The 19129-nt window shown below is 40.9% G+C and overlaps 1 protein-coding gene across 1 annotated transcript in view; it reads left to right on the forward strand.

Moving 5' to 3' along the window:
* HSPBAP1 (HSPB1 associated protein 1) overlaps positions 1 to 19129 on the forward strand; it is a 56093-nt gene that overhangs the window by 15323 nt on the left and 21641 nt on the right. The window contains exons 2-3 of the mRNA XM_083585684.1: positions 4653 to 4838; positions 12115 to 12299. Of these exons, the coding sequence (XP_083441810.1) occupies positions 4653 to 4838; positions 12115 to 12299 (371 nt within the window). The remainder of the gene's footprint in view (positions 1 to 4652; positions 4839 to 12114; positions 12300 to 19129) is intronic.

The following is a 19129-nucleotide window of genomic DNA, read 5'->3' on the forward strand; positions in this document are numbered from 1 at the left end:
ATAAAACTCCAAGGTGGCTGTCGCCAATGGAAGCTAAGGCAGTTAAAAAGTTAAATATGGAGTCCAAGTGGCCAAGATACTGGGAAATTTTGGAAAAGGAAGGGGACAAACTGAGATTGCAGAGTTTTGAGAAATTAAAAGGGAAGGTGAGAGACTGGTTCCACTACCATCAAATAAATGAAGCGTTTAAACTGGACAGTAAAATTGGCTTCCAGGTGGAAAAATCAAAATTGGAGACAGAACTGTTAGAACCCAGTACTAAGAATTTGTCCAAAATGTACAATTTGCTGCTGAAATGGAATACACAAGATGAAACGGTTAAATCGGTCATGATTAAATGGGCTCAGGACATTGGTCATAATATCTTGTTTGCTGATTGGGAAAAGTTGTGGACCACCGGGATAAAATTTACGGCATGTAATGCCTTAAGAGAAAACATTATGAAAATGATATATAGGTGGTACATAACCCCAGTCAAGCTTGCAAAGATTTACCATGTGCCTGATAACAAATGTTGGAAATGTAAAGAAACTGAAGGTACATTTTTTCATCTTTGGTGGACCTGCCCGAAGATTAAGGCATTCTGGGAAATGATCTATAATGAACTTAAAAAGGTATTTAAATATACTTTCCCCAAGAAACCAGAGGCCTTTCTCTTGGGTATTGTCGGCCAAGGGGTGTTAAAGACGGATATAACTTTCTTTATGTATGCTACAACAGCAGCTAGAATACTCATTGCGAAGTACTGGAAGACGCAAGAACTACCCACACTGGAAGAATGGCAGATGAAGGTGATAGACTATATGGGCTTGGCAGAAATGACGAGCAGAATCCGAAACCAGGGAAGAGAAGCAGCGCAAGAAGAATGGAAAAAATTCAAGGACTATTTAAAGAAATATCACAAAGTTAATGAAAGTTAGAATGATGTTGGACTGGAAAGTAAATGGTTACTATTAGCAATGGTTAAGACAAGGAGAATAAGGAAGAATAGTCTAAATTTAAATTAAAATAAGGGAAGATTTGCTGAACAATCGATAAGAATTTGGAATACAGAAAGGGGAGGCATGAGGAAGTCGGGGAAGATAGGATATGAAATTAGGATATGAAATGATACATGTTTTTTGTTTTGTTTTTGTTTTTGTATGTTTATGTTTGTTGTATTGTGTTTATATGGAAAAATAAAAATATTATAAAAAAAAAAATGTATCAGCATGAGGGTGTGGGACTTTGTAAAAAGGTTTAAGTCCTCACAACTTATTATATCCCACTACCATCTAGCATTAAAAAACAAACAAACTGTTGCCCTTAATCTCTAGCTGAGGGTCATCCCAAAGATATGCTCAATACCACCCAGTTAATCAATCCTGAAAGCCAGCTTGCCTGTACTTGCAACTGCGTCTGCAATCCTTGCTCACAGCTGGACACCCTGCTCCATCTGATATATTTTTTCTCTGTATTCAGCTTGTTGCTTGATAACCCATAGATTTCCTTTTGCCAGGATAAGAAACAACATATGGCAAGGAATACAGCTCCTGTGAGACCCCCACGTGCATTGGACTTGTAGCGTAGCAGAGGGTAAGGCCAAGGGCTAAGTTTCATTCGTGCCTCCTTGGTTTTAGAAATGTCACGCTGTCAAGTGGTCTGTTGCTCATGAAAGGAGGTTATAAAAATAAAAGCTGACCTATAGAACAGCTAAGTAAAAAGCATCCATTTTTAAAGAAATCCACTGCAAGTTGCATTCATATATGAGTGAACCACATTTCCGGTGAAGGTATTAGAATTTGGTTATTTGAAGACCAATCTACCTGTGATGTTAATCACATAGTTTGTCCATCTTGGATCCATGAATTTTCTTTCAGAAATAGCCACAAGGGGATCCTTGTGTAGATTAAGATTCTAGGATGGGAAATGGGAGGAGTTAACTGTCCCACCCCTCCTGCTGCAGTTCTGGTGTGGCCTGCTGCCTTTGCAATTTGCATGGGGAGGAAGGCTCCAGTTGGAGGCAATGGGAGGTTTTCCCCCTTGCAAACTGTCAGCATGGATCCCCAGTGCACTTTGGGACTACAAGGGGGTTAAAGGGCTAATGCCATCCCACTTCCCACGTCACTGCTCCCCATTTGTTGGCTGTTTCCAAAATGCAATGTGTGAACTCAAGGGCAAACCATGTGTTTAACATGTATAAAGGTAAAGGGACCCCTGACCATTAGATCCAGTCGCAGACGACTCTGGGGTTGCAGACTCATCTCGCTTTATTGGCCGAGGGAGCCGGCGTACAGCTTCCGGGTCATGTGGCCAGCATGACTAAGCCGCTTCTGGCTAACCAGAGCAGCGCATGGAAACACCATTTACCTTCCCGCCGGAGCAGTACCTATTTATCTACTTGCACTTTGACGTGCTTTCGAACTGCTAGGTTGGCAGGAGCAGGGACCGAGCAACGGGAGCTCACCCCGTCGCGGGAATTCGAACCACCGACCTTCTGATCGGCAAGTCCTAGGCTTTGATGATGATTCTCACCTTGCTCTGCTCAAGTAGATAGTTTTATCCAATTTTTATGCTCTTTGACAAGAACACTGACTGTTTTATGAACTTTTTCAACAGGGGGTGGGAGTTTGAATTCCCATGGACGTCTGTGAGAGCCTCCTTAGTGATTTCTTTGATGCTTGAATGGGTTTGTCCAATAAATTTATATATTCCCAAGCTTCATAAGGTTATGATAGATTCAGTAACAGATATACCAGGTAGTGATTTTTATAACTGTAATAGTGGTCTTTCCACAATCTTGGCATGCCCTTTTTAGACCTTGGAGGGGATTCCTTTGCTGTTTGCATTAGTACTAATTGGATACAGAGATTCTACAGGTAGGTAATGAATCTAAATAACTGGTTCTGCTGGGAAGTATATGAGGATGTAGTTGACCCATTATTATATATATATAATATATATATACAGAATGAGCTATAGTTCACCAGTACTTAGATACCTTGATTACCTACTACTGTAGTTTGTTTCTTAGCTCATTCAAAGTCCTGGTTTTAAACATCCAAAGAAGAAGAAGAAGAAGAGTTTGGATTTGATATCCCGCCTTTCACTCCCTTTAAGGAGTCTCAAAGCGGCTAACATTCTCCTTTCCCTTCCTCCCCCACAACAAACACACTGTGAGATGAGTGGGGCTGAGAGATCTAAACAGTATCAGAACAGCGTTTCAGAAGATCTCAGTTAAAAATGAACTTGTTTGTTTTTGAGATCATCTATATAGAAATCTGGCACTGGGTGTCCCCACCTTCTAAGGGGGATGGCTTTTGGAGACAGGGCCTTCCCAGTTATGGTGGCTCATCAGTGGAAATACCTTACACATGGTGGTCACTTTGCACCAAAATTGTTTACTTTTAGGTGTCGGATAAAGAGTATTCTGTTTGCCTGCCGGGACATAGGATGGGTTTTAAGTGGCTTTAGCTGTCCAATTATTTTAAATTGCTTTTTTATCTACCACTTGCTGAAACTTTGCTGCCCATTTTGTTAATTTGCTTCCTCTTAATTTGACATGGTTATTGTTGCTGGTTTTGAAAATGTTCCTGAACCATGTTGATTTTTAAAAAATGAAAAAAAAAATGAAAGACAGAACAGAAATATTTTACATTTCCAGGAATTTTTCCTGTGGGGCCTACAAGAGAAGGGAAAGAGAGATTACTTTGCAGCATGTTTCTTCCTTGGTCCAATATTCAGAGCCGACTGTGATTGAAATAAGTTGCTATGTGAGATATATATAACAGTGAACAACAACAAAAATCCATGCACATTTAAAAAATCCTTTTTATTAAATTCTTGTTGGGACATTAAATCAATGTTGTGATGTTTTTATGATCTCTAGATACAGTCTGCTTCTTTTATTCTGTGGGATCGTTACATTTGTTTATTGAAAAAAGCAGTTCCTTCCTCTTAACATGTCCCTTTAGGGAAGTTGTTGTAAACCTGCCGAGTTTATCCAAGGCTGCCAACATTTCAGGTTGACAGTTTCAGTGGGGCATATAAATCTCAGGGCTAAATTGAAATCTGGGATTAGCATAGTCCTTGGGTTAGCACACAACATTTTTTTTAAAGGTAGAACTAGATGATTTTTTGAAAGCTGCTTCATCAGTTTTGCATTACAAAGTATATTTAATTAATTAGCTAAAACTGGATGCATCAGCACATTCTGCCATCGCATTGACAACAACCTGTACTTATCCCCCCTCCCATTTTTGAAAGGAATGTTTGCCTGCATTGGGTGTCCCCCTCCCCTGCCACACATTTTGGGTTTATCACAAAATGTGTCCTTTGAACATTCCTTAATTAGGAGACTTGTGATGAATGTCAGACTAATTCTAAATTACTAGGGCTATGCAGCACATTAGGAAATCATAAATATTTACCAAGATATTTATATTCTGGATGTTAATGGGCTGCTTTAAATTCTCATTTAACATAAAAAATTACGGTGTCAGGACTGCAAAAAAATTCGATGAAACAAAATGTTTGAAGTGTGGAGGGGAGGGAGTAAGAATTCAGGTTTAATCAGGAGAGTCCAATAATTTATGGGTTTGGGACCATGAGATGACAGGTAACTGTTCTTACATGATTAATCATCTATCAAAATTTGCTCTTTTTTATTGTAGGTGGTGATGCCAAACCTTTTACACCAGAAGAAGCCAGAGAAATTGTGATGTCTCTCCAGAAACCTGCAGTTTTCTGCAACATGGCTTTTGATTGGCCAGCACTTCACTGGAATGCTATATATCTTGCTAAGCTATTGGCTGGAAAGAGAATGCGTTTTCGAATAGGAATGAACGACACGGGCACAGGTAGGGGATGCTTAAATGCAATGTGCAGCCCTGTTCCACACTTCTCCTTACATTTAAGTTTTTATTTTATTTTAAAGCATTTGTCCCACATGTCAGTCTAGAACAAAATGACTCACAATCATAATAAAAATCCTAAACATGAAAAAAAATCTTAGAATAACAAATAAAACATCATTAAACACTGAACAAACATAAAACCAATGGAACATGCAAAAATCAGCTGTTAAAATTTTTTGTCAATTTTTTTTTTAAAGCATCTTAAGCACACATATCACCCCCAAGTATTCTGGAATAAAATGGCTAAGATTGTCCCGAATGAATAGTAGAAAGTAGGCCTAGCATGCATTCCTAAGAAGAGTTTGACAGAATGAATGCCATCGTGTCTTGCTCTGTCAATGTCCAAAACTTATGTCAGATAGTGGTAGCATTTAGGGCAAGATCTTAAGCACACACAGGAATTCTTATCGGAGGAGCCATTCACAAAAACAGAGGTGGGGAACTTGTGGCCCTCCGGGTGTCACTTATATCCAGCTTCCATCAGCCCCAGCCAGCAGAGCATTCAATGGTCAGGAATGATGGGAATCATAGTCCATTGATATCCTATCAACCTACCCATGCTCTGGTCATGGAGTGGTAAACTTTTTTTGGCTCTAAAAACAGATCCTTATGAGGATCGCCCTCGTGGGCCAAATTTGACGTCGCTCACATGTCATTTTTATGAAGCCACATGATGGACAGTTGGCTTGTTCTGCCCACCTGTCAAAATTCCTTGCACGGGTTTCCCAAGCTCCTGACTGCCAGCACAACGGGCACTAAATATTTATGTATGATGAATTTGCATACATGAATATACTTTGGTATGTTTTGTGGTACAGCCACAATGGCTGCAAAGGAAGATGTCTTGTAGAGGTTCCATAAAAACATGCTGTAGCACAATTATGAATATAAATATACTGTACATAAAGGACGGGTGCCTTTTCTTGTTGGGATCACCATGTTTTGGAGAGGTTTCTCCATAATAAGTGGAATCCTTATTAGGAAAGGATTTTGTCCCCACTGAGCTAGAGTAACAGTGCTCCCCGCTTTGCCAGCACAGGCTGTTCAAGGATTTGAATGGTTATTAGGGCACAGACCCATGCGTGCACTAATTTATACATACAGGCATATCTGGACAAATTAAGGTGGTGGATTTGTGAGATCAGCACATCAGCACTACACTTTGCCAAGGGAAAGGAGCAGGAGCTCTAGGGCTCAGACCCCTGGGCTATCCCCTAACAATGCATCTGTGTTGAGCTTTGGGGAGGAAACAGATACCTGGTCAGAGCAGTTACCACACAGGGAGCAGGTTGCCACGGCCCCTTTGCCAGAGTGTGTTTCAGCTTCTGTTATTGGGCACAACAGTGTTGCTGGTTGGCTATGGGGCAGCTGAGCCTGGCAGTCTCTGACCTCCAGGACTTCCCGCGGTTTGTTTGCTGGGGCTGAGCAGCCATGAGGGCTTAAGCAGCTCAGTTGTGGTTAGAGGCAATGGATTATTGACTAGCTGGCAACTGTTCCCTTCCCAATACAATGCCGCTTATCAGTATTATAAATATTTTATGCGGCTTCATTCATGCAAAATCCTTTTAAATTCTTTGATTACTGATGTTGTGCAAAGTATTTATATATTTTTAAACGAAAATCGCCAAGAGTAATATACATTTCATCATTTGTCCTCTATTCACTGAGATCAATCAGAACTCCAGTAACAGAATACATATTAATTTCTCTCCTAAATATTGCAACAAATCTACCATCCCCACAGCTTTGTGGCTGCCTGTGTGCTGCTACTGCTGGCAACTACAGGAATGAAAAGGCATCAGAGATAGAACACCCAATTCCCAAAATATAGTCACTTGCTGTTTAGGAGGGACATGTTGCCTTTGGCACAAACTCCAGTGCTTTTTAAAGCAGATGAGAGTCATTTGTGAGCCTGACTCTCAGGTTACCTTGGGTGTCCTCACTGTTTGGAGACTTAGCAAAAGACTGCACCTGCTTTCATGCACATACCTCTGAGTGACTATCTAGACATTTTTGAAGTGTGAGTGAATGAGAGTGGGAAAAGAATGCTGCAAATGCCCAATCTTTATATCCTTTAGGCCTCTTTCTTAAAAACTGCAAATGGGCTGAGAGGTGAATAACAAGGAAAGCACCAGTGCCATCCAATGGATTTGGTAATAATCACCTGATAACAAACAGCATTCAGTCCACAGAGACAAACTCTACTCAGGAAGTTGTACTGAGGTCAAAGTCTTTCTGTACCTTTCCATCCCTAACTTGAAAAATCCAGTATTAAGGCAACCCCCCACCACCACCACCACTTCTGTGTGTCTGGCATAATACTATTGTATGCTAAATAGGTCAGAGGTATCTTTGGGGAAACCCATTACACACCCACTAGAAAGATGTGTCTTTCTACAGCCAAGAAAAAGTAAGCCTAGAAAAACATGTGACATATGTAATTGACACAGTGTCTTTATGTCAGTTCTTGTGAAGGACATGACTGCCCCATTGGTTCCTTTCATTTTATTTTATTTTAGTTTAATGAGCTGATGTTTCCAAGATAGCTGCATTTTTCTGATTTAGTTATTCCATTATGATCGACTGACTGTACTGGTGATAGCTTTTAATTATTCACTAAGCGCCTAATGAATAATTTTGTATTTCTTGCTGAATCAAAAATAAATTAAATCGAAGTCTCTGCATTGGGGATAATGGAACCAGCTATACAGCCTTTTGCCTTTTCCATTAATAGTGAGGATTTTTCCAATAAACTATCCAAGTGAGAGATGTTTCTTGATTTTTTCCAAATATTTGCCCTGCTTATCTCAGAAAGAACCAGAGTTATATGAGAATATTGTCCTTGCCAAATTAATTCATGTATCTGAATGTCCTTCAATAGTCATATATATCTTTTGGGGGGGGGTAATATCCCCTTAATCAGCTCATATTTTCACAAAGTGATGTGTCTTGCATTCATGGTTCTATATCGATAACAAGCACTGAACTGTAGTAGAGGGGAGAAAATGAATGCAACTAATCTAAAGGCTGATATCATACATAGCCCAGATCCATAACTTACAAATTTGGTGCAACACAGGAATAACCCCCAATCCTTTTGTTGGGGTTGTGGAGGTGAATCACATGAGTGAGGCCTTTTCTCATAGGCCATTTCCCCCCACATTAAAGGTTATGTGTGTGGTAAGTTTCCAGCTGCTGCCCTGTCTTATGTACCCTGTACACCCAGGGCATATCTGAACCAAGCTAAAATCTAATGCCAGGGCAGGGAACCTGTGGTTCTACACATTATCATTTTGTATTAAATTTCTATTCTGCCCTTCATCTGAGCAGTTTGCAGTTAAAAAAACAAACAAACAAACACACACACAATAATAATGTAGTAACAAACAAAACCCATACCCTACCACACACAATTTAAAAGGTCACATAGATTGTTTAATTAGCCAACGGCCTGGGAGAAGAGGATTTTTTTACCTGGTGCCTAAATATATGTAGCAAAGGTGTCAGGTGAGCCTCCCTGGGGAAAGCATTCCACAGTGTTGTGGAATACAGCTTCCATTGTCCCTGCCCATTAGCCATGCTTACTGTGGCTGATGTGAGCTGGAGCGTTACTTCGCCGGGGGGGGGGTCACTAGTCCTCCATCCCTTGTTTGCTAGAAACCGCATGTGCACAATTTTATTATTTAAGGTATAGTCACGATTTCTGAAGAAGGTCTTAGTACAGCACCAAGCCAATTTCTGTATTGCTGATCACCAAGTTTGTCTTACATTCTTAGCCAATAAACCTTACAGTGAACTGAATGGGGGGGGGGAGGGGAGAGAAACTGATATCCTAGCTGGCCATATAGAAAACTACAACAATAAGTTTTGTTCTTTTGCCTGAAGGAAATTAGAACAAATGTATGAGCTTGTGATGGTAGCAATTCCCATGCAGTCAGAGCAATGAAGAATGAATGCCCTCGGAGCACTGACTTGCTTGTAAGAATGAAAGGCGTCCATATTTAAGCAGCTGTAGAAGAGTACTGGAATGAAGGCTAAATGATTGTTCTGTCATTGCCATTCATGCAGTCCTTTGCAATTTGCTTTCCTCAATAATAATGGTTTCGGTCCAGTATATAATTTCATATATTATGGTGTGTGTTTTTGGTGCAAGGACAAGCTCTGATGAGAAATGAAGGTTTCTGATTAGCCACAGGAAATATGTGACACAGTGCAAGATAGAATACTGCAGCCTTTAGTCCCGTGTGGTATGATGAAAAATTGTGACTGAATTTGCCAGAAACAAGATGTAGAAATTGATTCCATACAAATGTAAGTTTTTTAATGTGCTGCCTAACTACCCTCTTCCCCATTCCCGGTGCATATAATATAATGCAAATCTATATAGCTGAGGTGGCCCTCCAGATGTTGTTGGACTACAACTCTCATCATTGCTGATCATTGTCCATACTAGATGGCACTGATGGGAGTAAGGCTGTGTTCACGTTAGTGGCTTGAATCATTGTGAGGTTGTAACCCTTCCCCTCCATTTCCAAGTTGCTTTCTCATGCCGCTGTTCACATCAAGGCAGGGATAGGGATGTTTTTGCCCAATGGTTTCTTTCCTAAAGTTGGTGCAGCTTCCATCTGTACATGCACCCTCATCTATGCATGCAAAGATGAACGGTTCACACTGCAACAGAATGGCAGTGCCTTTGAATCACATGGAAGGCAGTTGGCCTCAAATGAAACCAAAGAATATATGCTGCTAGTAGCAGCCCTTCATTTTGGTGCGTATGATCCTTCACACACAGACACACACACACACACACACACACAGAGAGAGAGAGAGAGAGAGAGAGAGAGAGAGAGGGATTTCATAATATATTTTGGGCCCTCATTGAAAGTCAGCCGTGATGGTCATCCTGTTTTCTTTTCCTGTTGAACAGCTCCTTTATCTTTCCCATAAAGGATTCCTGCTCTGTGAATATACCTTTTGAAGAACTACCTTGAAAGAATTGTTTTGGCACTCCAATGAAACTGTCTGTGTCACTAATAGCATTTTGAAAAGAAAGGCCATTCTTGTTTTCATTCTGTTAACTGCCCTTATGTGCTCACAATTAAGGTATAACCTTTTGGAAAAAGACATGAAACCAGTAAATTCAGACTGGCTGTAAGAAAAGTGATAAAATAGCAAGCCAGTTGCAAGAGGTTATGCAGAGGGTTAAATTTTTTTTTTTAAATCTTACCAGTTTCTAAATCACGCTCTGCCTTTTGAGCTTCAGAGGGAATAGAAATAGTAACATTCCAAACGTATTAGGGCAATACCATTTATTAGGCCAACCGAAATGTCACAAAATAGCATGTCACCTTTTGAGTCCTCCAGAATGCTTCATGAAGCTAGATGGTAAACAGAGCAAGGGGGAAGGAAACAAGTTGGCCGAGGGTGAAGCCATGGAACCCGAATCTGGTCACAAGATGGCAAGTGGGAGGAGCTAGCAGATACTCACTCATACATGCATATGTACAAAATTTTATTTGTATGCCGCCTTCCCACAGTTCAAACCATTCTCAAGGCAGCTTACAACATGAAAAAATACATATCTGCAAGACTGGAGCGAATGAAGAACATGGGCTATTTTCAACGTGGACTAACTTACAGTTAGGCAGTAGTCAATGTTTTCTCCTCTAGGCAAAAAGGCAAGGGTGTCTGCCTGCCTCTCTATTTATGTACTCCACAAGTATTCAAATCCCCACATGCTGAAATGTTGACATGATTGACAGTGTACAAGCCCAGCACTGTTCAAATCCTGACACCTTAAACAGCTCCATTTGCAAGCTTAACAATATGTTGCTGATTACTGCTGTAGGGAAAAGCAATATTTCTCAGAAAGATGAGTTAGTCGCTACTAGTTGAAACTGAGTCCCAGATCATATGTTTAAAAATCCACCCCACAAAATAGACCCACACAGGAGAAGTAATATATGAACTGGGGCTTCTCTGCTAACACCAGAAGCCTCTTTCAACTTGATTCCTTTCAGAAAAGTACAGTGGTACCTTGGGTTAAGAACTTAATTTGTTCTGGAGGTCCGTTCTTAACCTGAAACTGTTCTTAACCTGAGCTACCACTTCAGCTAATGGGGCCTCCCGCTGCCCCCGCCGTGCAATTTCTGTTCTCATCCTGAAGCAAAGTTCTTAACCTGAGGTACTATTTCTGGGTTAGCAGAGTCTGTAACCTGAAGCGTATGTAGCCTGAAGTGTCTCTAACCCGAGGTACCACTGTACCTGGCTACCACGTTGTATGGGTTAATTTGGTGTTTCCCAAACATTAGCTCCAGCCACATGGCAACCCTATTTTGAAATAAATGAAAATTTCAAAAGCGGCTTGTGACAATGCAAAGAAAGAAGTTAGTTCAAAGTAAGAGGGTCGGATATCGATGGGAGTGTCCAAGTGCTTTGGATACCAGCAGCTCTTTGGGACCCAGTCAGAAACCAAGTTTGGAGAATTATAACTCGATTCAATAAGGGCATAAAGCTGCTCTGCTTCTCCCTTTGCAGTGCAAGCAAACAAGACATGATGTACGGTATTCAGCTATCCCTCGTTTCCCAGTTTGCTTGAAATAGAAAACTATGGTTAATTACAGGCTTCTGTAATACGCAAAGGGAGGACAGAAGGGGCTGCATGTGTGGGGGAAAGGTGCATTCATTTCTCATTTCACTGAGCCAGGATTTGAGTTTCTAAACTCTCCCAGAGTCTTCTGAGAATTGGAATATTTAAAAAAGCACAATGCTTCTGGATTGCCAGCCTCACACATTTTAAGATTGGGGGCTGTGGACCTTAACATGGATCAGGGCCCCTGTTCCTTAAAGCAGTTGTGTGTTTACATGTCCTAAGACATTTTCCCCTGAAAAGCTACTTTTTCAGAAAGGGAAACCTAGGAAGCTAAGGCCTCTAGATACATGAACCCTTCTAGTTATACAAACAACAGAGTAAAATTCAGAGTGACCATCAATCCTAAGGAATTAGTCATAGAGTTTGTCATTTGTGCTGCATTTCATCTGAGACATTCAAGCTGCTGTAATTTCATTTGTGGCTTTATATTGCATTTAACCAGCAGTCTGAGCTGAGACACAAAAGTTATTGTTTTATCTACTAAACTGCCTCGCTCCATATCTATTCTTTATTATTGGCATTGTGTTCAGGGTGCATGTAATGCTGTCTCTGCTTATATTGCTTTAGCTCCTCTGTTTGAAACGGAATGCAGCTACGTGGAAGCTACACTTGAAGAGTTTCTGGCCTGGAGTGGGAAACAGCCATCACGCTCCTGTGGACCATTCAGTGGTTATGAGTTGTGTAAATACTGGACTTACGCTGACTATAAGTATATTGCTAGGCTATTTGAAGACAAGCCAGAAAATTTCCAGGTGCGTTATTAACCTCTTCTTGTCCTTCTCATGTCGAAACTATACAGAAACACCTAGGGAATCTTCTGGTTCTTACACAGCCAGTAACTAGTGTAGCATACTGTAATTTTTATTTCATTTATCATGTTTTTAGCCTGCTTTTCCTTCAAGGAACTCAAGATAGTGTAGGTAAAGGACCTCTGGATGGTTATGTCCAGTCAGACGACTACGAGGTTGCAGTGCTCATCTCGTTTTCAGGCTGAGGGAGCTGGCATTTGTCCACAGATAGCTTTCTGGGTCATGTGGCCAGCATGACTAAAGCACTTCAGACGCAATGGAACACCATGATGGAAACACCATTTACCTTCCCGCTGCAGCAGTACCTATTTATCTACTTGCACTGGTGTGATTTCGAACTGCTAGGTTGGCAGGAGCTGGGACACCCCATCACAGGGATTCCAACCCCGACCTTCTGATCGGCAAGCCCAAGAGGCTCAGTGGTTTAGAGAACAGCGCCACTTGTGTCCCACAGCGCCACCTGTGTGCTTTTCCTTCAAGGAGCTCAAGATAGTATATATTGTTGTTACTGCACAGCCTTCATTTGGCCCCTGTGAAGGTTTTGCTAAGAGATAATAATGAGGCCAAAAGTTATTATTAAGTGGGAATTTGAATCTGGTTCTTTCTGGTCTAAGTATGACACTTCAACCCCTACACCACGCTTGTTTTGAATTGGGAAGCCTGTGTTTCAAATCTCACCACCATGACCTCACTAGATGGCCTCCAAGCTGCTATTTTTCTCATGCTTAATTTCCCTCAGCAGCGAATAAGGATAATATTGCTTGACCTGCCTTATAGGGTTGCTGTAAAATTGTATGTGAAGCTCTTTGAAAGGTCAAAAACACAGTATAAAAGCTAAGTATCATTACAGTTTATGGAGAGATGAAGTATCAAGGTTTTTTTAATAATAATAATAATAATAATAATAATAATAATAATAATAATGAAATATAGTTACAGATTTGCCTGACCAAATAGTCAGGGTTGGGGTGCCATTGACTTGTTTGTATAACTATGTGTTTTTGGTCTTCGTTACACTGTATGCGTAAGTAAGAGTTTGATGTGTGTGTGGCGGGGGGGATATTCACAAATATACATGTAGGTGCACTTAGGGTTGTATCCAGCATTGCAGTTCTGCTCACACCACAGACTTCTCCTTGTGCAATGGAACTTTCCTCACCTCCCTCTTGCAACCCCCCGCACAAAAAAGTCTGTGGTGGAACAGAAACCTCAATGTGCCCAGGGATATTGGATTGAATTCTGTTTATGGGTGCCTGTTGCCTCTCCCTGTTTTTCAGCAATCATGCATTCTTTTGAAGGCTTGAATAGGCCTATGATGAGGCCAAAAGCTCATTCAGTCATGGCATGAAGCCCCATTTAAAAGTCCAGACCAGATACTAAGAAAGACTTCTTAGCCATGGATGGGTTTTCTTATAAGTTCCCATCTGTATCTGCTGTTTATTTTAGGTTTTATTTAGATAGTTTTCTAAGGTGATTTGAAGGGTACGAGAAGGCCATCTACCCTTTTTTTATTTATAGTGATTAATAGGGCCATTTAGAAGTTGTTTGAAATTTAGATTGTGCTGTTTATCATTTACAGTTGTGTGACTTAAGGTAATGATTCCATTATTTTAATGTATGAGCAGTGTCTCACATCATCCAGGATTTTTTTTGTTCACTTGATATTACATTATAGAATTTTGAGATATAAATCATAGGCAAGATATATACATGAAGCTTAAATAGAAATAAGTCCTCTTAAAGTGACATATGGGTATATTAGCTCTATTGTAAGCAGCAAGCAAAATAAATGTAATTCAGAAGGTAATGTGCCATCTGTTATGGTTGGGATAGTTATAAAATGCATTTCTTTTAGCTGTGGATCTTTTTACTGTAAAAGAAAGAGCAGCCCATTGTGCCAAGATTTCAGTACTTAGCAATTTCTTTTCAGTTCATTGGATAAAAACTATTTTTCCCATAATCATGTCAGGTATTTACTGAGACTGCGGCATTTTTTTAAAAAAGAACCCTCTTTTAAAAATCTAATATTGATTAAGCTCGCTCTCTTTGTTCTTAAGTTGTGGCAGAATTCAGAAAGTATTTAGGTATGAGATTAAAGTATAGGAATGGTTATTACCCTTAACTTTATCACTGAAATACTTGTATTGGATTTTAAATTTTATGACTGTGGAAAGCTTAGAGCACAACTTTTTCCTTTGCGGCTTCTTGAAGCTTCTGACAAATGTTTGTATTAGGCTTTAGTATTTCTTTCAGTAAATCAAGTACCGGGTAACCCCCTACTGTTTTTTCATTCATCTGGAACCTTATCATTCACCTTGACGATTCCCAAGGATTGAATTTCAGAAAAAGATGTGCTATCTTAGGATTTACTGAATGTTTCTAGTATGCAAAAGCTTGGACTACTATTCATTTATTTCAAGATTTCTAAGCCACCTTTCAAAATGTAACATTTTCCCAAAATGGCATATGGTCACCAAATTTTGAAATTGCATCTGTGTTTAACAGCCATGGTGAGGCACTAGATCTGGCCAGTAGGCCACATCCTTACTTCATCTACCCCACACTGGCTAACTTTGACAGGCGAGCAGGATCTAGTGCAACCAATCCCCTTGGAGCTCTCTGACAGTGGCGATTGGCTGTCAATAAGCCCTGCTTGCCAAGAAACAATCAGGAGTGCACTTGAAGCTCCCAGTCTTACCACGTCTTTACTTGGCTCATACCTGATGCCACACATCGTGCTGTTTGGGGGAAACTGCCTCATGGGCCAAATTAGCCCACAACTCAGAGGTTACCCACTTCTCATCTAACATATTAAAAATAAGAGAACAGCACACACAAAAATTAACCAGCCATCCCACTAAAGCCATCTTACAAAATAGTTTGACGAAAGAGACATAGTTGTTTAAACTAACCCAAGCTCTTTAACTAAAGGTAGATCAAAATTGTTTAGGCCAGGGGTCTGCAACCTTTAAGACAAAAAGAGCCACTTGGACCTGTTTCCGAAGAAAAAATAACTGGGAGCCACAAAACTCGTCATTATAAAAATAACTTTTTTGTCACTTTTTTATTATTTCTTTGTTTGACCCCTCAGAATTACTCCTCCTCATAGAAATAAACATTAAATTAACAAGTTACCTTTTTGTGTGTGTGTGTGTGTGTTCTTCACTCCCCTTCAAAACAGTGACCAGCGTACATGCCCCCTTTCAATGCAATGACCAGCGTACATGCCCCTTACAATGGGGCGGGCGGGCGGGCGGGAAGGTGACATCGGGATGGTGCGTGACTAATGCACGCACCGCTCCCATGCGACGTCACAGCCAGTACAGCGCCCGCCACAGTGGGGAGTGTCGGGGCACACAATGCGCCTCCTCCCCTCGCTAGTATCCACCCCGGAGCCACGGCAAAGGTATAAAAGAGCCACATGCGGCTCCGGAGCCGCGGGTTGCAGACCCCTGGTTTAGGCCTACCTAAAGGAAAGCAGGAAAGGAGCCAGATCTATCTCTTGGGGAAGTGAGTTGTACAAACATGAAGCCAGAATCAGAATTAAAAATGTCCTTAACAGATTGGAGGACTGGGCTAAAACTAACAAAATGAATTTCAATAGGGACAAATGTAAGACTCTACACATGTTCGACTAGATGACCCGTGGATTCCCTTTCAGCTCTACAATTCTATGAGTCTATGAATGAAAAGATCTTGTCTCTTCTGACTGCCAGTCTAACTGGCTGGTAGGACTGCAGTGAGGTTCTCTGCGGTCAATCTTAGTTCATATAGATAATGTGCTCCCAAACCATTTAGGAGCAAGAAAGTTAGAAAACTCTGTTGTGTAGTGCAGGGATCTACAATATTGGTATTCCCTACAATACTGGTACAACACAGTCTCCAGACTGTGGCCCAGAGGCCAGAAGTGTTTCCTACTGCACAATGTAATAAAGTTGGTGCTATTTGGTAGTGATGTTTTTCAGAATGTACATATATATTACATACAAAATCCAAGACAAAGGTATAATGCTTGTGTTTCCATGCCATGGAAAGATATTAACCATGGCATGCTAGAACCCCTGGATGGATATGCTACCTGCAAGTATATGAAGGAAGGTCCATAGCTTAGCAGTAGAACCCATCTTTTACATGCAGAAGGATCCAGGTTCAGTCACTTGCCTCTCCTGTTACAAGATCTTAGATAATAGCATAGGAGAGAGCTATATCTGAGGCCCTGGAGAGCAATCGCCAGCTGAAGAAGACAGCATGGAAATAAGTGGACCCCTGGCTTTGACTTGGCACAACGCAGTTTCAAATTTACATAGTTGAGGAGGGTTATCATTTTTATTCTGTTCTTTAGATATATACCACTGGCTTGACTATCTTGCTGAACAAATTGGTAATTGATCAGCTGTCTTTTTGGACAAATTGTAGCCATTGTTTTAGGTGATTTGGCATTGAATCAACTGTCCATTAGATTAATTATACCAGCCAGGGTAGCACAGAGAGTGGCAAAAAGTGTCCAGGTATGCAAAAATTATTAGATATGTAGATCAAGCACACAAACACCTCTTAAATAAATCTTGAGTATGGCAAGAGCTGACACTTCAAGCATTTTCAAGTACTGGGTTAGTTTGGATAGCTTAGAATTGTATTTTTTTTCCAGTTTAACAGATTTTACAAAGTAAATATTATGCATTTGGTACATAAAATGATAAAGGATCTGAGCAGAACTGTTTTTACTTTTCATGGACAATTAATTTGCACCCTTCATTTTTGGTTAGAGCACCAAATGTAAATTCTCCCCAGTAAGTTCAATTAATGGCTGCTTAAATAATGAAATGAGCCTCATTTCTTTACATCAGCAACCAAAATGCCATGAATTGCCTTTAAACCTTCATGGCATGTTGATTCTATTGTTTGGTTTGAAGGAGCCCAAATTCTAGGTATATTGTTCTCTGCATAACTCAATGACTGCCCTCTGTGACATGAATACTACAGTCATCATTTGAGGCACTTCTCTGGGTCTCCTACCACCTGAGGTTAGGGGGGTGGTGACTGGAAAGAAGGTCTCTTCCAACTTTCCCCAACCTGGTGCCTTCCATCTGCCCTAGCTAACATGACCAATAATCAAGGATAATAGGAGTTGTAGTCCAAAGAGAGGTGGGTGGGGCCTGCACATTTTTTGCTTTGGGCCCCACCCTGCTGCTGGCATGCAGCCCCCAATGTAGTGACAAATTTGCCCCCCTCCAATACCTGGGATAAGAGATTGGAGCTCTACCAATTAAGAATGAATAGTATCAAAAATTGAATGGCTACTATCCATTGTGGCTGTGCCTCCACAGTTGGAGGCAGCAGTGCTTCTAAATACTAGTTGCTGGAAACTGCAGAAGGGGAGAGTGCTCTTGTGCTTAAATCCCGCTTGTGGGTTTCCCACAGGCATCTGATTGGCCATTGTGAGAACAGGATGTTGGACTAGCTAGGCCATTGGCCTGATCCAGCAAGCTCTTCTTATGTTCTAGAAATCATACAGATTCACCAAACTGTGGTGACACTGTGATTACGAATTTCCTTTCTCCTCCCCCCCCCCCCGAGGTTAGTTAATTGCACATAGGGAATTATTGTTGGCAAACAAGCCCCCTCGGGAGTAACTGGCCCCCCTCGTAGGTTCCCGGAGCTTGTTTACTGGTGATCTGCCCTGGCTGGCATCCCCGCAAGTCCAGGAAGATCTTGATAGGCGACATCCCCCCAGCATGGAAGATGCACACCCCCCTTTGCTCCTTGCATACCAACAGGAGAAAGAAGAAAAGACAGAAAGTCTACATCATCTACGTTTTATTTCTGTCTTTACATCTGTACAAAACACGTCCATTCAGCTCAGTCATCTCCAAGCAACTCAGTAAGACTTCCTTCACATGCGCAAACAGAAGGTCTCATATTACACACAGAACAAATCCCTGTGAACCGTTCTGATAAGAACTGCCTAGTACATTCTTTCCCAGGACTAGTCACATTATGTGATGTCAACATCCAACTGCTTGTTTGCAGCTGCGTTGTACTCATATTGTAACAATTATTTGTTTCCTCAGACAAAGAGTGCTATTGGAATAGTGAGATAAAACTTAATGCCACTTAGGTTGGCCAGACGTTGGTGCAGTGGTAGCAGATGGAAACAGCCAATCCGTTTGCCTGTTCATTTGATTGATAGATTAAACGTATATCCTGTTCCTTCCAAAGAATATGTGGTAAATATTATCCTCGCCACAGGACAGGATGTCAGAGAGAGTCCATACTTGTGAACAGTTACCTGGGATGACGCCTCTTTTTCTTGGATAGCATAGTCATCTGTATTCTTCTGTCAAGTACTGATAATTTTACAGCACATCGGGTACAAAAAATGATGATTAAATGGTCTCCTGTAACTCCCTAGTCAGTACTTACATTGAGGAAACCTGCCACTTGGTGAATGGCCCTCTGAACCCACCACTTGATAGGCCACAAAGAATGGTTTGACTGGCGTGAAGTGTACATATCTAGATTAAAAGCTGTTTCCCTAAACAAGGCTCCCTTAGCTCTGTTAGCTCAAAGGTAAGCTCTATTGAATATAATTTTTCAGCTCTGATTCATTTCAGTGAATCTCTCTAATGGCACATATCCCCTATGGCAATCTAATTGGGGGATGGGGGCGGGGAGAAGAGTAGATAGAGCTTTCTGAAGATGCTATACCCACAAAGGATGAGAAAAAAATCCAAGAGGTGGAGGGTGCTTAGTAACACAATATATATTCAAAA

This window comes from Podarcis filfolensis (assembly GCF_964270895.1).
Source record: "Podarcis filfolensis genome assembly, chromosome: 1".
NCBI classification, from domain to species: Eukaryota; Metazoa; Chordata; class Lepidosauria; order Squamata; family Lacertidae; genus Podarcis; species Podarcis filfolensis.